We start from the raw sequence: 21,444 nt of genomic DNA on the forward strand, positions 1-21,444 counted from the left end.
TCTCTCTCTCTCTCTCTCAAAGATAAATAAAACGTTAAAAAAAATTTTTTTTTAAAGAAACTTCCCATTTGGGCTAGTGTGTGAGAACCGCATCAAACAGGAGAACTGGGCTAAGTCTTAGGTAATCTGCAGTTACCAGTGCCTGGTCATAAAGTCCCCTATCAACCCTAGGAAATTATCTCCTGTCTTGTCACTTGCAGACTGAAACAGTTTTCTTGGCAAATCCCAAAGGCCCTTGACATCACACTCTGACCAGGAAAGGGCTGTGATCTAAAATTCTAGATTAGTCAGTATAAATCTTCCTTGGAGCCCCAAAGAAAGACTCTTTTCAAATATTAATAAAACAGTAAAGTGGCAAAAAAATAAAAAAGGTGCCTCTCATGTCTGCTTTCTTCCCTCTATTGGAGGGATCAACAATGATTGCAGTCCCACAAATGTAAGACATCACAGCCCTCCCATATAATTTGAGGCTGAGTCCATGAGAACAACTCATGGAGCTCAGAGGGGGAGCTTCTGATATGGTCAGGGGCTCCCCTGAGGCAGAATGCTGAAACCCACGGTCCTTAACAGCAGTGGCAAGGTGCGACTAAAACATGACAAAACGTCAGTGCTTGGGATGGACTAGGAATCTGTAGAACTGAGTAAATCATTTGTGCTGCCCATCAGATATCATGGCCTCCGCATCTCCCAGTGCCCTTGTGTGGCAAGATAACCAAAGATTTGCAAATTGGTGATGAAAGAGCTGAAGATGAACACTGATCCTCTTGCAGTAAAAATCATTGTCTAAAATCAGTATACATCCACCAAGGGAGAGATTTCATTCCTTACTGCTCAAAGTGTAGTCTTTGGACCAGTGTTATTGGCATCACTTGTGAACTTGTTAAAAAATGCAGAGTTTGGGATCCCATCCAGACCTCCTGAATCAGTATCTTTTATCTTTTCTTTCACCTAAAATTAACATAGTATTTAGTACTGGTGTCAGCTAGTGATAATGCTTTCATCACTTAACCAGCAGTTTTGAAAGCCTATCTCTTTTTTTGTTGTCGTTGCCATTGTTAGAGTGATTTTTTTTTTGTTTGTTTGGTTAAGATGGAAGACTCTCGAATAAGATAGATGTTGGGTTGTGATGGGAAAAGTCTGTCTCAAAGACAGTCTTCATTCCCAGGAGCAGTTTTGGGTGGAATCAGTCTCTGAAGAAGTATGTGCAAAGTTGTTGGCTTCCTCTGAAAGCCTATCTTGTAAAAAAGTATAAAACTATATATAAATAAATTAAATAAAACAAAAAGATACATACCTTAATACAATCAAATGAGAAATTCTAAATCTTACAATCAATAAAATCTAGATAGGTCTTCTCGGCTATAAAATTTATCAAATAGATTAATTGGTGGGGAAAAATGATATTGTGTTTTTTCTACTCTTATTATAAAAGAACTTGGGTAGGACTTCTCAGATCATTTTGTCATTGAATACAAAGATTATAGCAGAGCCTTTGGAGCTCTGTGGACTTGTGGAAACTTTTCCATGATGGCCAGAGTAATAATTAACATTGCCCCATATCTGCCTTCAGAAGAAACCAAAGCTGGCAACACTCTGGCCATGGACTTGTGGCCTTTAGAACTGTAAGAAAGTAAGTGTTGTGTACACTGCCCAATCTGTGGAATTGTGTTATGGTAGCAAACAAATACAACAGATGAGTTGCTGAATTGGACAGAGACACCTGAGCAGAAAGAGACCTTTCTGGAGACACAGGCTCCGAATATACTTCCATCTGGTTTCGTCTCTTCCAGTTAGTCTGGAAGGACATGAGCCAAAGGAACTTCCAAACGTGTGGGGAAAAATCAGTTATGTGCCCAAGACAGGTAAGATAGAGGAGGAGGGAACAGGCTGCAAGATAATCCACAGAAAGCTTCCCTCAGTAAGTTTTAAACTACAGAAACCGGGTGAGCAAAGAGGCATGTGGACAACACAACCAGTTTGGGAAGCTCTGAACCAAGCAAAGATGGAACTTGGTCAAGCTTTCTGAGGGAAGAACGTCCTCCAGAAAGGTGGAAAAGAGCCGTGAGGGCTGCCTGGTGCTGATAATAAGCAATGCAACATTCCAGAAAACAAGGATGATGATGAAATATCTGTTTGGGTCCTGCCTTTTTAGGGTCCATGTGGTGACTCTCTCCCAACCTCTGAGGAATCAGGCCAGTGCCTTCTCAGGTGGCTAGGGTCTTGGCATAGACGGTAGAGCCTCACCTTCAGAATAGGAGCCAGGAAGACAGAGATGCCCGTCAGGATGAAGACGATGATGCCAGTCACTCTTTGCTCCCTGGAAGAGAAGGGCACATGGTCGCAATGGCCTGGGAGATGCTCCATGACCATGCTAGCCCTGTGGCCCTCTGTGTGCACCTAAAGGTTGTGTCCAAGGCCCTAGCCTCTGGCCTGTTCCCCCATTCCAGGGAATAAACCTGCTGCCTGAGGCCCAGCTGACAGGCCCATGGGAGGAGAGAAGCCCTGACCAAGGCAGTTTGTAGGGGCATTTGGGAGGTTGTCCAGTGCAGTGACTAACAGTGGAGGTGCTTGAGCCAGACTGCCTTGGGTGTGTAGCTATGTGGCATCAGTAAAGGCTCTAAATGTCTTCAGCCTCAGTAAAAGAAAGATAATGGCAACTGCCTTGGGAGTTGCTGTGAGGATGAAACGGGATATACATTGCTTATTATCCCTGCCATTTGACTGTAATAAGATCCTACTTTTGTGGGGCATGACTAAGGGGAATTAGAGGAAGGGGACCTGGCTGCTGGCAGGGCAGGTATGTTTTCCTTAGGTCCCAGGCCCAGGCATAACCCAAGTGGGAGCTGGGGGCTGAGGGCCAGATTGTTCAAGCCCAGTCCTCTGGGCTCAGGGGTTCAGGAGGGGACCCTGCCCTGATCAGAGAATGCTTACTCCAGTCAGGCTAGGTAGCCCAGGTATCCTGACATAGTGAGGTAAAACTCTTTGGACAGCCAGTGTCTGATGTGGGCTCACCCCAGAGCCCCTAAGAGGTGGACGAGGCATGTGCCTGCCTGTAACAGGTGTGGGATTCACATGGACTTGAGAGAAGGAGGAGTGAGGGAATGGAAGTGATAGGCTATGGGCCACAGTCTAGGGAGTGGGAGTGGTCCTGAGAAGACTCTTTGGAAAAATGGAAATTGGGTAGGACCTGTACTCACAGGAGGGTTGGGGGACAGTGGGAGTGGGGGTCTTGAAGAAGAGGAGATAAAAGGACAGGTCAGAGGAGGCTATGGGGATGTTGAATAGTCTATGCAGGTGAGTGGTCAGTGTACATACAGGCCATGGTGGGATACTGCTTGCAATCCATTATGCAAAAAAAACACCACTTAGCCCTGAATTTTTGTCTCCCTTCTCTCTCCATTAGGAATATCACTCCCATCCTTGCAGTTCCTGGGCTATCAGAACAGGGCCCTTTTAGCCCAGATACTTCTATGATAAGAAAAACTTGCTTCCCTTCTCCCAACACCAACACCCCTGCTCAGGTGGTCCCAGTCACTGCTCCCCACCTACCTGACCCCCAGAAACTGGGGTTGTTCCCCAGGAGCGCTGGTCTCCGTCTCCATCTTGAGGCTGTCAATGTGGGCGATGGAGATGACCGTGGCTGCCACATACCAGGGGAGCCCCATGAAGGAGCACAGGGCCATGAGGATGCCCACCCAGAAGAGGTCCAGATGGTAGCCAGCAGCCTTCTGCATGGGGCAGGGGAGGGTTGGTGTGGGGTGAGGGAGATAGAAATCTCCCCAAAGCAGCTATTTTGTGGAACATGGTTCAAAGGCTTCCCTCAGATTCAGTAGGTACTCTTAGGAGGCTGCTACCCTGCAGTGTTTATGCCTTTCCAAACCCAGGGTTTGCTGAGCCAGGGAAGGGACACAGGAAGGTGAGGATAAGGGTGTTCAGGCTTGGAGAGGTCCTTGACTTGGGTCCTTGGGAAGAAGATTTTCTACCAGTGGCCACAATATCTCTGTAGTTCTTGAACAAGGAGTCTTGGCTGGGCAGGTCTTGGGATGGGGGAAAGGGTAGCCCAAATCTCCTCAAACTCAGGGGTAGGGAGGGAAAGTTGCAGGGGCCAGCAGAGCTTAGGACTCTCTTCTGCCTCATGGTTCTAGGTCAAAATCTCCCATCAGGATCTGCTCAGACTCCCAAGTTCCTGTCAGGAGGCACGGAGTTGGAAGGTCACTTTAGGAGAAATAAGGAGCTTGTGCCCAGTGGCCTACCCTGGGCTTGGTCCTGATCCTTGGACCAAGTCACCCTGGCTCTGGTGGCCTTACCTGCATCTGGAGGTCACATTTCCCCACACACGGACCAGAACTCCATAGTCTTCTGATCTTATAGCTTGCTTCATAAATGGCCTCAAATTTTGACAGAAGCACCATCTTTCTTCTTTGTTCCTTCTGACTTTGTGGGAAGGAAGAGGTGGTGTTACTGCTCCTAGCGCCTGCCTTACCCTCAGCCTGTTCTCCTTCCGGTTGACTATGACGGCTGTGATCTGCTGGTCCATGAAGATCAGGATGGTCACCAACAGGGCGGGCAGGATGCTTGCCAGGTACACCCACCACGGGTTCTTCCCAAATGGGGCCACGAACCAACCTCGGTCAGGCCGTGTGGGCTGAGCAGAACAAACAGAAAGGGCACTTTCCTTGTCTCTTCATCCCAGTGCACTTGCCACCTGGGGCCCCACTCTCCCTGCCTTCCCACCACTCTCGGCCTGGGGTACTTTTTGAGTGCAATTTCTTCCCTTCAAGATGTTAGGCACCTGCATCTTTTAAAGAGACCACAGAGGCAGACAGACTTGGGAAGGACATGGTGTCTGGTGAACTAAGATCACTGGTGGCAGCTACCCTGGGATTGGTTAACAGGGTGGTGCAGAGCCAGAGGCTGTCGGGAGAGAGCTTGCAGTCACTAACTGTAAGATAACAAGAAGCAAGAATGAGGCCTAACAGGCAAGAACACAGAATTTGACAGGCCAAGTGCCTGATGCTTCTGCCTCTCCTCTGAGTCACCTGTCTGGGGAGCATTATAGGATGATCTGTTAAACAGCAAAAATTAATTCAGACCTGCACATTAAGAATGAGGGATTATCTGTGTAGGGTCTGGGCTGAAATTTATCTTTTGATTTATTTAAAAGAAAGAGGTACTTTCTCTATTTAAGCTACTTGAGGAACCCTGAAGTAATACGATGGAGGTCAAGCCCTCAAAGGCAGGGAGGGTCAATTCTAGAACCTGTACCTCCAAGCCCAGTGCAGATGGATGGTGCTCCTTTTGTGGGAGCAGGGCTTGAGCTCAGCTACAAGCAAATAGCACCAACTCAGGACTGACTGGGACTTCGTGTAGCAGTGATTCTCAAACTGGTAGGTTCCAGAAAGCCCTGGATGGCTTGTTAAAATGCAGAACTCTAGACCCCACTCCAAGACTTTCTGATTCCACAGGTTTGGAGTGGGACTGAGAATATGCATTTCTAGCAAGTTCCTAGGTGATGATGTGATGTTAGTTTGGGGAACACACTTTGAGAATCAGAATTCTAAGAAGTCATTTTCAATAGACTGCCCTGCTTATAGACTGCCCGACCCATGGGATTGTAGACCCGTAAGTGGAAGTGAGGGGGACTTCTGCTGGGCTGGTGGGTGAGTTTCAGCACCCTTTCCCCTCAGTGGCTACACAGCAACATTTCACTGTGAATAAGTCCCCAGCCTACCATCCCAAGGCACCGGCCCCTGGGAGGCTGTCAGGAGGAAGGGTGGAGCATACACAAAGAACCCACAAGGTCACTTGGCTGAAAGTATATGAAAGTTCAATCAGCATAGAGGGAAAAATAACTGCAGTTGGTGGGCAGGCATAGCTAATGCCCAGAGCAGGGGCCAGGGGCAAACCTTGATGACACTGGGCACGTTCAGCTTGGGGGTTGCCAGACCAAAACAGGCGTCAATTCCACAGAACATCAGGATGGAGAAGATAATGGAAAAGTCTGCTACCAGTGCCCGAACCTGCAGAAAGGAGATGGACAAGTGAATGAAACACCCTCCTGTTTCCTGAATGACTGAGTCCTCCAGCAGCACAAGAAAGGTTAAGAACTTGGTCTCTGAAGTCAGCAGACATAGGCTCTGTCCCTGTGAGCTGTCTGACCTTGGGGAAACATGTCATCTCTTGGGTTCTCAGTTTGCTCAGCTGCAAAATGGAGATAATGAGGTTTCCTCAGCTGCAAAATGGAGATAATGAAAGCACCTACCTCATAGACATAAGTGAGTGCTGACACATTCAGAGGACTTGGCATACATTTGCAGAAGTGGGAACTGTTATATCCACATGGCATGGTAGCCATTGCCAAAGATATTTCCTGGTATGACAGTCTGAACCCATAAGGGGTTGTGAGGGCAAGGCTGACCTCTAAAGGAGATTGTAGGTCCTGAAAATGTGTGACACATTGCTGCACTGACACCTGGGCCAAGGAGGGATCTCCTCAGTTCTGCTGAGAGTCCCAATCTGCTCTCAGACCTTCTGTCCATGAGAAGTCCTTTGCCTCTTGCTCCTCTGTCTCAGGATGCCCATTCTAGGCCAGGTTCCTGACCTCACACCCCTGCCTTCTGACCACTGTCTATGCTGCCACCTTGTCTAGATCTTTTCAGAGATAGTAGTTCCCAGAGAACAACAGGGAAAGGAGTTAGGAAGGGCAGTGGCAGGTGATGACACATTGCATTCCCTATATCCCCTACTCTTCTTTAAAATTGTTAGTAAAATAACATATATAATTAATTAAAAACCCACAGAGTGCAGAAAGCAAAGTCCCCTACACACCTTTCCTCATTCCAGATATACCCATAAGTCTGCTTGATTTTAGTTGTTCTGGTGGTTTCCTCCATATCATTATCTAATATGCTATACTTTTGGGGCACCTGGGTGGCTCAGTCTGTTAAGCATCTGACTTCAGCTCAGGTCATGATCTCATGGTTCATGAGTTCAAGCCCCACGTCGTGCTCTATGCTGACAGCCCAGAGCCTGGAGCCTGCCTCGGATTCTGTGTGTGTGTCTCTCTCTCTGCCTTTACTCCACTCACACTTTGTGTGTGTCTCTCAAAAAATAAAAAATAAAAACATTAAAGAATTTAATAGGCTATACTTTTATATTTTGATTTACTAATTTAAAGCATCATCTATTGATAAAGATTTAGCCTACTTGTACTGTCCCTCCTGCCCTTTCTTCATTCCCAATCTTTGCAAGTTATTTCTAAACTCTTTCTATAGGTTTCCTTTGTACTTCCAAGTTATAAAATTAAACCTCTCTTTCTGCTGACTTTACCAGTCCCCCTCATGCTCCATCCTGTGAGGCTACTGACACCTTCCTCGCCATCCTCTTCCATCCGTGATTCCTCCATGACATTGTCAAGGCTGAGAACAATCATATTGTGTTCCATAAAAACATGTCTTTTGTGTTTTATCTGTGAGTTGATTCTAAAACTTGAAAATCAACAACAGCTTTACATTACTAGGAGCATAGAAAACATTGGTTATGGCAGAACCAAGCAGTCTGCACACTTACAACTGTTTTTCTGCAATACTCCCAACATCCAGATCAAAAAGTTATTAAGTTAAACCATATGAACTTGCTATTTTTTTAATAGGGCAAAGCAGTCCAATGCAGACTGTTTCACATGGTCCAACCTAGTATAAAGGTGGATATAATAAGCAGCTGTGACCTCCCTCTACCTTAAAAATGAAAATATACCCATTCAGTAGATGTCTCTCTGTCATCCAGGGGCATCTCTATTCCTGCTCTCTAGAGAGATCTGCTGCTCTGGACTTGGACTTAATTATTCCCATGAATGTCTTTATACTTTTACTAAATATGTATATAGCCCTAAACAAAATATGGCATTGTTTAGCATGTCTTATTTATTAAAAATTTTTTTAACATAAGCTCTATGCCCAATGTGGGCAGGAGCTGAGCTGGCCAGGACCCTCTGGCATGTTTTAAAATTTTACATAAAAGTTTCACATTATTTGTAATCTTCTGCAGTTTGCTTTCTTTGCTCAACCTTGTGTTGGAGCTATTTTTCCTGTGGATACATGTGGTTGTAGTCTATGTGTATATATTGCAGCTTTATGTTTGTATGACCACTGTCCATTTCTTTCTTCATTCTCCTGTTAATAGATCAATCTAGATTACTTTCATTGCTTTCCTCTTAAACATCAATGCTTCTATGAGCATTCTCACACACATGTGACAATTTCTCTGGGGTATATTCCTGAGAGTGGAAATACCCACTGGAAAATCATCTCCATCTTAAGCTCCATCAGAGAGTGCCAATGATTCTGAATTGCTTGCTCCTATTTACACTCCATCGCTTTTTATCTCCAATACTTGGTATCCCGAGACCTTCATATTTTTACCAATCTGATGGGTATGCAATGGTGTAGTCTCATTCTTCTCTACAGTAGTAAATCCCAGGAGGCAACGGAGTAATTTTAAGAAATTTGAGGGAGAAAAGGTTTGGGTAAAAGAATTTCCTACTATATGAAATATATTTTTTTAATTTTTTAATGTTTTTTAATTTATTTTTGAGAGACAAAGAGAGCACGAGCAGGGAAGGGTCAGAGAGAGAGGGAGACGTAGAATCAGAAGCAGGCTCCAGGCTCTGAGCTAGCTGTCAGCACAGAGCCCTACACAGGGCTCAAACCCATGAACTGTGAGATCATGACCTGAGCTGAAGCCGGACGCTTAAACAACTGAGCCACCCAGGCGCCCCAGTATATAAATTATATTTCATTCTTCAGGAAATAGACATTCTCAGACAAAATCTTGGCTCTAGAACTTTTATATAAGATGTAACTTGGATACGATCTAGTTGGAAGTGGGAAGGAAGGGAAGGAATTTGTCTTGAAGATGCAATTTGTGGGAAGGAAGGGAAGGAATTTGTCTTGAAGATGCGAGCACTCTATTCTTTACTCAGCTTGTACACTGCAAAGCTTCATAAAGAGTCTTTTATTTAGTCCTTATGAAATATTGAGAACAATTCAATCATTCATATCAATTTCATCATCATCATCATCATGATTGTAGTAGTAGTAGTCACAGCAGTAGGGTAATATTTATTTAAGAAGGCTTTAGGAGAGTGCTCATGGGATTTATGGTGGAAGAGTGTTGCTAAAATTCTTCTGACTGCGCCTCCCCATGGCACAGCTATTGCTCACATATTCAAGTGCTCTTTTGATTAATTAATGTCTTATTCTGGCCACAGAAAAGAAAATGCAGTTAAAACTAGTACTTAGAATTTCTTAAAATTTTTTTATGGTTTTTATTTATTACTTTTTTTGAGAGACAGAGACAGTGCAAGCAGGGGAGGGTCAGAGAGAGGGAGATACAGAATCTGAAGCAGGCTCCAGGCTCTGAGCTAGCTGTCAGCACAGAGCCCAATGAGGGGCTCGAACCCACGAAGCGTGAGATCATGACCTGAGCCAAAGCTGGAGGCTTAACTGACTGAGCCACCCAGGCGCCCCTAGTACTTAGCATTTCAATAGCATAAAAATTCAAGCACTTAGGAATAAATCTAATAAAGAAATGTGCAAGATCTTGGGGCACCTAGGTGCGCTCACTCAGTCAATTAAGTGTCCACCTCTTGGTTTCGGCTAAGGTCATGATCACATGGTTCATGGATTCGAGCCCTGAGCTGGGCTCCTCTGGAAGGCTTGGGATTCTCTCTGTCCCTCCCTGTCTTCACTCTCACTTTCAAAATAAATAAATAAACTTAAAAAAATATGTGCAGGGGCTCCTGGGTGGCTCAGTCAGTTGAGCGTTCTACTTCAGCTCAAGTCATGATCTCACAGTTTGTGGGTTCGAGCTCTGCATTGGGTTATGTGCTGACAGCTCAGAGCCTAAAGCCTGCTTTGGAGTCTATGTCTCCCTTTCTCTCTCTGCCCCTCCCTGCTCACACTCTTTCTCTCAGAAGTAAATAAATATATTTTTTTAAAAAGTGCAAGTGCTTAAAGCTGAAACCTAAAAAAAAAAAAAATGGAGGAAAGAAAAACCTAAATAAATGGTGAACTATATAATATTCATGGGTCAGGAGACTCAAATTTTAAAAACTGTCAAACCTCCCCGAATTGACATTTGTTTTTTTCAAAAAATATTTATTTAGTTTGAGAGAGAGTGTGTGTGTGCACATGGGAGAGAGAGAATTCCCAAACAGGTTCTCTGCCAGCACAGAGCCAGACATGGGGCTCAATCCCACAAACCTTGAGATTATGACCTGAGCCAAAATCAAGAATTGGAAGCAGTTTAACCGACTGAGCCACTCAGGCACCCCTGACATGTAGAGGCAATATAATCCTACCAAAATCCAACAAGCTTTTAGTTTAGTAAAATGTAAGATGATTTTGGAACAGAAGGACAAAGAGGGAGAGTTTGGTCTGTAAGGCAACAGGCTCAGTATAAGTCAAAGAAATGAAGACTGTAATACTGGCATACACATAAACCAACGAAACAGAATAAAGTACCCAGAAACAGACCACACCATATGTGAACATTTGACATATGGCAAAGGAGGTACTGAAGAGCAGTGAGAAAGGATGGTTTAAAAAAAAAAGGGGGAGGGGGCGCCTGGGTGGCTCAGTCGGTTAAACATCCGACTTTGGCTCAGGTCATGATCTCGTGGTCCGTGGGTTTGAGCCCTGTGCCAGGCTCTGTACTGACAGCTCAGAGCCTGGAGCCTGTTTCGGATTCTGTGTCTCCCTCTCTCTGCTCCTCTCCCAGTCATGCTCTGTCTCTCAAAAAAATAAATAAATAAATAAAAGTTAAAAAAAATTTTTTTAAAAAGGTGCCTTGGGTGTGTGTATGTATGTGTGTGTTTGTGTGTATATATAGAAACACTGTCTCACACAATTATATGTCAAAAGTAGTTCTGATAGATTGTGCATATAACATGAAAGGAAAAAACCATGTAGCTTTTAGAAGATAACAGGAGAATATCCTCTGTCCAATATTCTCCTTGAGGAAACTTTTGATATATTTGATTATAATAAAACTAAGAATTTCTATTTATCAAAATATACCACTAAGAAAGTAAAAAGGGCAGTCACATAGAAAAGATATCTGCAACTAATATGATCACAAAAAGGTTTCTATCCAGACTATATGAAGAACTCTAGCAAATCAGAAAGAAATTGACAGGTCACCCAGTAGAAAACATGTAAGAGATTTAAATAGTCACTTTGAAGAAGAAAGTCAAATGGCTATATGGCCAATAAACCCATAAGATTTTCAACTTCCTTAGTCATTGGGGAAATGAAAATTTTAAAAACACAGTGAGATACTACCACACAGAAAGACTAAAGATAAAAGTCTAACAATACCAAGTGTTGACAAGAGAACTCAGTTCTCTCTGACTCTGAATCTGTGCTCTTGAAAACCCCTGGTGATCCAGTGCTGATGTGATGTCCATCCAGTCAGTGGGCCAGAACCCTCACAGGGAGACTCAGTGGGGCTTCCTTGTGAATTGCCTAATGGTAGGTCCCCTCCTAACTGCAAGGTGAGCTTACCTTGGTAGGGAAATAGCGGCTGAATTTGAACTTCTTTAGGGTCAGGGTCATGGAGTATGTCCCAAAGAAAAGGATGAAGGACATGAGTGCCAGGTCTGGGATGAACTGGCAGGAATTTCCGAGCAGCCGCCCACCGTAGTTCAGGCACTCCTTCTTGCTCAGCAGGGACCAGTCCAGCGCTGTGAGGTTAAGGGGCATGTACTTGGAGACCAAGCACAGGAGAGAAAGGGTCAGGGTCTTCCTGGGAAGGGGGAGGTCAGCTGTATCCTCCCCCTGGTAGTCCCCAAGCAGCCCACACACCCCTCCCATGCTTCTACTGCCCTACTGGTCTCTCTCCTAGCTCAGCTCTCATACTTTCCCTGTGGTATGCCACACTCTCATGCTGTCTCAGCTAGGCTGGTCCACTCTGTCAGAACAGGTTTTGTGTTTTCCTTATTTGCCCTTCTGTCTTTGCTGGTCCCTGGACCTGGAATGTGCCTCTCTCTCTATGTAACCAACTTTCCTAGCCTTCAAGACTGGACCACGTTCTACTTTCTCCTGAGGCTTTCCTCTCCAGTTTGTAGGGTGCTTTCTGTCTCCATGGCTGGAAGGGTACATCTGGCCTATATTTGACACAGGGTGGGCTCTGCTTTTGCTGTTTCATTACCCTCCATGTTTGTCTCCACATGCATATTACAATCAAATTTGAGGGCAAGGGGCCATGTCTGTCTATGCACATTTATCCCACAGAGTGCACACAGCTCCTTGCACATAGTAAGCATCCAAGCACAGACACTGGCTAATTCGTCTTCCTCCCTCAAAACCAGCATTTGAAAAATCTTAGGTTATGTTGCCTACACTGAGCAGTCAGCTGCCTATGCAGGACTAACTAAAGGAGCAACCTCAGGGATGCAAGAAATCCAAAGATGTCCCCCAAAGCTCACCAGGTGCTGCCCTTCTCCTGGTTTTGGACTTCCCACCATTGGAGCCATGTAGGCTGGATGCCTCTCCTGAGGGCCACTGCTCTTCATTACTGGGAGAGGCAGACCAGACCTCACCCAGACTCGTGAGCACACAGAACAGATCAGAGTTCATGAGCGGGGAGCATTACTAACCTTTCTGGGGCTGGGGAGTGGCATTGTTGGCTGGGATTTGGAGGTGCTAGGTAGAAAGGCAAGGAAGAAGATAGAAAGACGGCTGGGAAACTGCTGCCCTGTTTACCATTCCTCGCCCCTACTTCCCCTTCATGTGTGTGTGCATGTGCTTGTGCGATATTTCTACACACAGATTTAGTAGAATGAGACATGTTTTAAGGAGGGGGGTTTGACAGTATGTACTTAAGAGAAAAATGTGCATTTCCACAGTTCCTCAGGTGATCCTGATGCACAGCTGGAGCTGACCCCCTGCAAGTGTAGGTTACCATAAAATGCTCTCTGTTTCCCCAACTTCTGTCTCTTTCCCCGCAAACAAAAGCCCTCAAATATCTGAATAAGTGGAGAAGACTTACCAGAGAGGTGTTGGTGTTTGGTGTCAGCGGGGCTGAAGTATTGAACACGGTTGTATTCACTGTGGATGAGCACAGGACATGGGGATGTGTCAGCAGCTGCTGGGCTGGGAGGCTGCAGCCCTCACCCGGCCCCCACCTTTCCCATCTCCTGCCATTTCTTAGAGCCCGGGACTGGCTTCCCTTGTGAGGGCAGCTCATCACGCCCAGCCCCTCTCTACTCTCTTCACTTGGCCCAGTGAGGACAGGGGTGGTGGAAGAGCCCGGGTCATAGCTCTGACAGACCCACTGGGCCAGGATAGGACAGCTCCTGTCTGACCCTGAAGGGCTGTAAAAATCAAAGCAAGGTGGGGCACCTGGGTGGCTCAGTTGGTTAAGTGGCTGACTTCGGCTCAGGTTATGACCTCATGGTTTGTGAGTTTGAGCCCCACATCAGGCTCTGTGTCTCCTTCAGATTCTGTGTCTCCTTCTCTCTCTGCCCCTCCCCTGCTCACTCTCTGTCTCTCAATAATAATATAAATGTCAAAAAAATTTTTTTAAATCAAAGCAAGGAGGGGGTGCTTGGGTGGCTCAGTCGGTTAGGTGTCCGACTTTGGCTCAGATCATGATCTCACAGTTTATAAGTTTGAGCCCTGTGTCTGTGCTGACAGCTCAGAGCCTGGAGCTTGCTTCCGATTCTGTGTCTCCCTCTCTCTCTGTCCCTCCCCTGATCATGCTGTCTCTCTCTCTCCTTCAAAAAGAAATAACCATTAAAAAAGATAATAATAAAAATTTAAAAAACCAAAGCAAGGAATCTGCCGCCAAGACAAAGTGCTGACACAGCTAGTGAATAATGTGCCTTATGAATCCCTACCAGCAACTGGCTCCACATCTGTGCTTTTAGATATTTTCAAAGGACTTACTCTATGCCATGCACTAAGCCAAACCTTACACACATTGTCTTGCTAAATTCCTAAATCCCCAAGTAGTCTCCCCACTTTGTAAAGATGAGGTAACTGAGGCCAAGGGAGATTAAGTAACCTGCCCATTGCCCAAGGCCACACAATTCATACTTGGAGGAGATCGATCCCAGGCAGGCTGGCTAGAGCCTGTACACCTCCAAGCCCTACGCAGCAGATGTCCTTGACTGTAGCGCCCCCTCCCATCTCCTCACTGCTCCCCTCCCCCCATTAATGCTTCTCTTTTCTCCTCTCCCTGTCCAAATGCATTTTTAGGTCAACTGTAAGAAACACATCAGCTTTGATATTACATTTTCTAATCTGCCCCTTGATTGCAAGCTGAGGAAAATTAAATTCAAGTCCAGGATCTGAAGGAGAATCGGAACCCAGAGGTGCTGCTCTTAGGTATTTACCACATCCCTTGTTTGGGTACTCCCTTTCCCCAGCCTCAGTGTCCCTAACTGTAAGTGGAGCATATAAGGGTTCCCATCACAGGCCACAAGAAGAATTGAGAAGAATTGTAATTTCCTTCCTCTAGGATGTAGCCATTCATTAAGAAGGCAGGCCTTGGAGGCTGCTGTTTGGCTTCTCTCTTGCTCCTGCTCAGCATAGGTAGAGAAGGGCTAGGTCCTTCTTTCCTTTCTTCTCCAGGTAAAAGGTGATTAAGTAGTTCCTATGCAGCAGGTTTGAGGAGGAGGCCTGCTAGCCAGTTTGCTGGCAATAAATCTGAAATGCACTACAAGCCCCACTTGGCTCCTGCTTGCTGTCCATGGTTGATTAGGAACCCAGAGTGAAGTAGAGGCTATTCTTGAAGCTTCTTCATTCAACCTCCAACAGGCTGTCGTTGGATGGCTGTGATCACAGGACCCATCTGTATTGCCCACTTCTAGGGCAGTTGGGACTGGGAGTGGCCAAGGAGTTCAGTCTTGACCCAGGACAGAATATTCCTAAAAGTTCTCCAAATCAGAGGTTTGTTATGATTATTCTGAAGAAAGTTTCACTTACAGAAATCAGGACATCTGCTGCCTTACCTCACACCACTGACCAAGAGAACGTGATGCACAGTTAACAACAGAGCATAGAGAGTGGGCAAGAAAGCTAACTTAGGGCTACCCACACAGAGGATTCCCAGCTAATGCTGGAGCCTGGAGAGTTCAGGCACCTTTTCATTGCCCAAGCTTGTCAGACCAGATATTTCTTTGATGTCTTCAGCTTAGTCTTAGCCATTCTTTTATACAGGGTAGGGTTTATCCGAGAGCCATTTTGAGATGAAGAAGGATGAAATGTAACATGGAAAATTCCAGAAAGCGTCCAAGTATCAAATATTTTTAAATTCTAGTGTTTACAAAGTAGTACTCACTTGGGATTGGAAGCAGCCAAATCAGTGTGTGCAGCATCCGTAAATAGAATACAAATCAGTTACAATGGAAACAAGATTAAATTTAAAAAGAGAGCACCCCCTACAACAAGCTCTTAGGATGAAGAGAGATGGACACTGATAGGGTTCCATAGCCAGACTGGGCTTTCCAGTAAAGCTAGGAATATGGAACATTTTGTAAGCAACTAGCCAATGGACTGTGAAAGAAACATTCCTCAGTTCCCCCCACCCTATCTCCTAATGTCTAGGACTTTCCTTTTCATATTATAATCAAAACTAACTTGTCTTGATTCTGGTTCCTTTTATTTTCTAAAAAATCTAATCTTACTAGAGTTAGTGGCTAATAATGGCTCCATATTACTAATTAATAGTTCAATAGAGCAATGGTTCTCAAACTTAAGCATGCATCAGAATCACCTGGAAGGCTTGTTAATATACAGCTGGCCCTACCCCAGAGTTTCTGATTTAGCAGGTATGGGGTGAGGCCCAAGAATTTGTATTTCTCACAAGTTCCTGGAAGGTGCTGCTTCTGGGGACCACACTTTGAGAATCATGGTAATACAGTGACTCAAAAGAATGAGGCAACATCAGGCACCTGGGCAAGGCCAGAGGGGACACTGTTTGGAGGGAAGTAGATTTTATTATGGCCTCAAATCCAACATTATATGATCCTACATCCCCTGTTCTTAGGACATGTCCATCTTTGATTTCTCCTGCAGAAAAGATGATTCTCTGAATGGCTAAAGGGCCACATATGACCCCAGAATTTGGACTATTTCTAAAAGAGATCAAGGCCATGTACTTCTAAAAGGCACATTTGTGGGAACATTTGTGTTCAGCCAGTGCAATAAAGCCGCAGTCCAGTAGGTACAAGCAGCAAATGAGAGTGCCCTGATGGGGCCTCAGCCACCAAGGCAAGATTCACTGTAGGACAGAATGAGAAAGGCGTGTAGGCAGGACCTCCTTGATCCTATGGGCAAGCAACATGCTCTGGCTCAGGATAAAGGATAGCTTCCCCTTTTGATGGATTTTCGTGAAGTAACTCAAAATTAATGATAGAAAAAAATTAAGTCTTGACTGCTTTACAAAACTAGTGCAGTGACAGAGGGAGAGGGGGTATAATCAAAACCATATTTCCTGAGGTCAGGACATCTTCATCTCCATGAGGCCTAGCCTAAAACAGGGTGCACAATGAGTGTACAAAATTTTGATTGACTTATAATCAGTTTTTTTTTTAATCAATAACATGAGTTACAGTGCTGAACACACAAAATCTACTTATGTCAAACTCCAATCCAATCTGGGTATAGATTCAAAAGCCTCACAAGAGCTCTATGAAACTGGCAGGGCCAGCATTGATCTGCTTCTACTCCAGCCAGGGAAACTGAGTTCAGTGTGAACTTGGGTGGTCTCTTGAGCTCAGTTTGCTCTCTGTGAGTCCAGCTTGGTGGTGCTCAGAGATATACGGACGGCTTTCCCTCTCTAGATATAGATACAGATCTAAGTATAGATCCATGGGTGTCCCTACTCTGTAGCATCCTGGGCACTGGGCACATCCCGCTGAAGCCTCTTACGGGGCATGGTTATGACTATGAAGGAGGCCAGTGGTTCAGCCTATAGGAAGCCCTAACTTTACAGATGACGCTTTTTTGGTCAGCAAGGAACGCCATGGGAATGGCACTGAGTATTATCAGGTTGCCAGTTGGTTGATTCAACCTCCCACCCAGTAAAAGTATTCTTTCAACACCCTTGGTAGATGGACATCCAGATAGAGTCCAGGTAGCTTGCTACCACCCAAGGGGGCTGATACTTCTCAGGGTAATATCTCCTACATTTGAGTAGAAAGCTGTGGGCGGGGGGAGAGTGAACAGGTGGGGGCACAAGGCATGTCTGGGGTTACCGGTCACCTGTGTCAGGGGCAACACACTCGCATTTGTAGGTGGTGATGGAGTCAGGCTTGAAGTCCATGTTGATGGGGTAGTACTTGAAGGCACCAATCATCTTCTTGATGGCATCGTAGATGAAGATGAAGCTGATGAGGGTGGAGAAGCCCTCTTCGGTGAAGCGGGTGATATACTTGATGATAAAGCTGGCATCTGTGGCCACCAGGATAAGGCACTGGATGGCTGAGTGTAGGCCAATCCAGAGGCGGAACTCCATGTAGTCCAGGCCATTGCCTCTGGAAGACAGAGGGAAGAGAGGGACCTCTAACCTAGGGCTCTTGGCTGCACTTGGTTCCTCAGACCCACCTTGACTGGCTAATCTGTCCCTCCTGTGGCACAGATGCCCTCCTAGGAGCTGTGAGAGCACTAGGGACAGGGACAATTCCTGGGTGAGGTTGTCTCCTCTTTGTAAATTCTGGGAAAGGATTTCACGTGGGTGGCAGGAAGGGGCTAAGACATCTCAGTTATCACAACTTTCGTAACAAACACCCAGGGTTAATGAAAAACAGGGAATATCAGAGTGACAGAGCTTAGGGAGGCCTTAAAATGGTCTGATGTTTTAGATGAGGCAACTGAGCCCAGGGTGGTGACAGGAGCTGCCTGGGTCAGGATGTAGCATTTGGACCTCCAGCTCAAGGCTGCACTAACTTTCTGTCATAGTTGCTTCAAGCACAGTGGTGTGAATTGTTTCTTGTCTTGCCTCCATGTCTCCCTATCAGCTATGCTAAAAAGCACTAAGATGGCTTAAAAGCAGGTAGCTGGAGGGATTCAGGAGGGATTTCCTGGCAGTCTTTTCCATAGGTAAAGACAGATTCGGTACTTCCTCACCTTGCTTCCCTTTTGGGTATACCCCTTCCTGGCCTTGCTGTACTGCCCTAAGTGTGAGAGCAGGCAGGGGGGCTACTAAGGGCACCTACTTGCTGAAGTCAAAGAGGAGTTTCTCGAAGATGAGGATGGGCCCTGTGCTGCTGAGAATGATGAGGGGCTGTCCCGAGAAGAGGCAGAACAACGAGCCGGCCATGGCAGTGCCCAGGAAGCTCTCCATCACTCCCTGGAAGCATGAGGAATATGAGTTTCAGTGGAGGCCAGAGAAATGGCCTTGTAGCATAGGCTAGAATCCAGCCAAGGGCCCAGACCACAGTGCTCATCCGTATTCTGGGCCCACTCCTCCCAAAATTCTGCTTCCTATCTCCTATTCCACAATCTCTCCATTGCCACCGTTAGTCTCTATTTCCATTTGGATAAAGGTCCCACATGATTTCCCTTTGGCACCCTATAGCTTAGAAAATAGGGCTGCCAGTGGATGTGGATGTGATTGCCCTCATGCCTACTCTACTCCCAGAGGACAGCCCATTCGTCCATCCATCCATCCATCCATCCATCCATCCATCCATTCATTCATTCAAACATCTGTTAGGTGCTTTCAGAGGTCAGACTACTCATTCATTCAAAATCCTTTAAGTGCCTACTCTGTAACAACCATTTTGTTAGGTATTGTATTGGGGGCCCATCAGGGAACAAGATAATGCAACTTCGGTCTAATGGGAAATATAAACAAGTAACCAGGCAATTTCCACACAGCAGTTTCTCAACTTTAGTATTACTGACATTTTGGGCTAAATAATTCTTTATTGTGTGGGGATATCCTATGCATTTTAAGATGTTTAGCAGCATGCCTGGCGTCTACCCACTAGATGCCAGTAGCACCAGCCCCTCACAGCTACAACAACCAAAACTGTCTCTAGATATTGTTTAATGTCTCTTGGGAGTCAAAATCACTCCTTGTTGAGAATCGCTGCAAAGGAGTGTCATATGCCGGGATAAGTTCAAGGTGTCATAGGAACATACAGTAGGAGTAAGGGAGGTGTCAGAAAGGGTTCCTAAGAAGTATATACGTAGAAGCTGAGACCCAAAAAATGAGCAAGGAATTGACCAGAATAGGGTAAGTGGAGTGACAAAAAAGACTGTCCCAGGAAGAGGGACTCTTATTTACAAAGGATAGAGCTGAAAAGGAGGATGCCTTTGAAGAATTGAAAGATGATAATAATTGATGGAAAACAGAATGGGTAAGGAGAACAGGAATCTGAGAAAGAGTTCCTAGGAGAGGAATCTTGAGAAGCAAGTTGCCATGTCATGAAGGCCATGTAGGGAAGCTGGGACTTATGAGTCATGAAAGATGTGTACATAGCTGGGTGAACCATGGTGTCATTTGCTATATTGGGGGTAATAGCTGGTCTAGAAGGAAGGCAATGGATGCAATGTTGGCCCTCTGCATTGGGGCATCCCCGGGGGTGGCCATGTGGACAATGCCCAGGAGATAGTTTGATACTGGACCTGCAGCTCAAGAGAGTGGTGTGGTCTGAAGATAAGCATTCATCTCAATTTATCTGGGAAAATAGGCCTTTCATCTTGATGTCTGACTTTCAAATGGTTCTACCCTGAAGGCCCCATGGGAGAAGACCCTTGCTTGGGATATTGGCTGGTATCTCTGCTGACTGAGGTTTTCCCCAGGGAGGTGTCTATTGTTGTCATGGTAACCGCTTGCCATCTTTCTAAACATATCTTAATCCCAGCTAAGAATTTAAGATTGTTTTTAACATTCAGAAAAGTCCATAATTAATAACTTATTTATGCTGATTGTTCATTCACACATCAGTGAGAAAAGTATCAAATAACAAAGCAGATGATTCCCCATTAAAGTCTGAGCATTGCATAATGTATAGAATTGTTGAATCAGGGGCGCCTGGGTGGCTCAGTTGGTTAAGCGTCTGGCTTTGGCTCAGGTCTTGATCTCACGGTTTGTGGGTTCGAGCCCCGCATTGGGCTTTGTGCTGACAGCTAGCTCAGAGCCCGGAGCCTGCTTCAGATTCTGTGTCTCCCTCTCTCTCTGACCCTCCCCTGCTCATGATGTCTCTCTCTGTCTCTCAAAAAATAAATAAAAAAACAGAAAAAAGAATTTTTTTTTAGAATTGTTGAATCACTATATTGTATACCTGAAAACTAATATAACATTGCAAGTCAACTATATATACTTCAATAATAAAATATAACAAAATAGACTAGAGGGCAATTAACACTACATAATACAACAGAATAAACTTTAAAAAGTTTGATCTATTTATGTCATCCTTACATTTGGACTTTAGTGACATGAATTAGCTTCAGATATTTTAATGTGTTGATTTGTGATTTTTTTTTGAAGGGCAAAGGATTACAAAGAGGGATGGTTTAAACCCCATGGTGGATGAAAGCCAAGCCTTGGGTTTTGGAATAATGGGATGAAGCTCCTTACCACCACCTGGTGGCAGCAGATTCTTTGGAAGCTTGCACTCACCTCTCCAGCTCACACACACCTGATAATTGTCAGTGGCATCCCCCAGAAGCCCACCAAAGGTGATTGCGTTGGTGATGCAGCCGAGGTAGATGAATAGGATGGCAGAGATGGACTGAATGTGGAAGCCATCGTAGAAATCACTCAGGAACCAGGGCAGCTTCCTCTTGATATCCAGACACAGGCCGCCGAAGAACCTGCTCAAGACAGGCCAGGGGGCTGCTTTCTCACCACAAACACCAGTGCAGGGTCAGGGCTACTTATGGGAGCCTGCAGAATGTGGGACGAGGAAGGGAACTTGACTAGGGGTGGATGGGGACAGGGATCTTTCCACCAGAACATTTAACGGCAGGGGAGGATTTTCACAGGAGTGAAAGTTTGTGGTCAGCACCACCCCTACTGGAAAGGTGGTCATAGACAGCCGGGATGGGAGAGGGAAGGCCTGATGGAAACATGTCCTAGAGTATATCTAACATTCCATGGGGAATAGAAATCCTGGGGTCCACAGAAATCCTGGCTGTCCTCCTTAGTGATGTTCCTGATCATCTGCAGGGCACTTCCCTGTGTTTGGTAAACAGAGAGGTGTCCAACTTCAGAAGAGTAAGATATCCCAGATTTATCAAGGGTAGGTTCTGAATCTTATCACTGGTTCCTTTATCCTCTAGCACAACTGAGTGGGGAATTTTAGGCTTAGGGACAGTGTTTATTGGGTATACTCTTCCCCACAGTGCCCAATGCAATGCTTGGTATAGAGCAGCACTTCTTAGCCTTGATACTATTGACTTGCAGGGCTGGGCGATCCTTTGT

General features: G+C 45.4%; 1 protein-coding gene across 4 annotated transcripts in view; it reads right to left on the minus strand.

Annotated features, from left to right (window-relative positions):
- Nucleotides 1-21,444, minus strand: part of SLC4A5 (solute carrier family 4 member 5) — a 114,261-nt gene that overhangs the window by 11,633 nt on the left and 81,184 nt on the right. For 2 of the 4 annotated variants that reach the window (XM_029937624.1, XM_029937622.1), the window contains exons 15-23: nucleotides 20,660-20,834; nucleotides 18,224-18,357; nucleotides 17,271-17,542; nucleotides 13,051-13,109; nucleotides 11,565-11,765; nucleotides 5,907-6,020; nucleotides 4,484-4,645; nucleotides 3,550-3,728; nucleotides 2,245-2,317 (exon numbers count right to left, since the gene is read on the minus strand). In XM_029937624.1, coding sequence (XP_029793484.1) covers nucleotides 2,245-2,317; nucleotides 3,550-3,728; nucleotides 4,484-4,645; nucleotides 5,907-6,020; nucleotides 11,565-11,765; nucleotides 13,051-13,109; nucleotides 17,271-17,542; nucleotides 18,224-18,357; nucleotides 20,660-20,834 — 1,369 coding nt within the window. The other 2 variants (XR_003907902.1, XM_029937623.1) reach the window with 2 other exon arrangements.

The sequence above is a fragment of the Suricata suricatta genome, chromosome 4 (assembly GCF_006229205.1).
Source record: "Suricata suricatta isolate VVHF042 chromosome 4, meerkat_22Aug2017_6uvM2_HiC, whole genome shotgun sequence".
NCBI lineage: Eukaryota > Metazoa > Chordata > Mammalia > Carnivora > Herpestidae > Suricata > Suricata suricatta.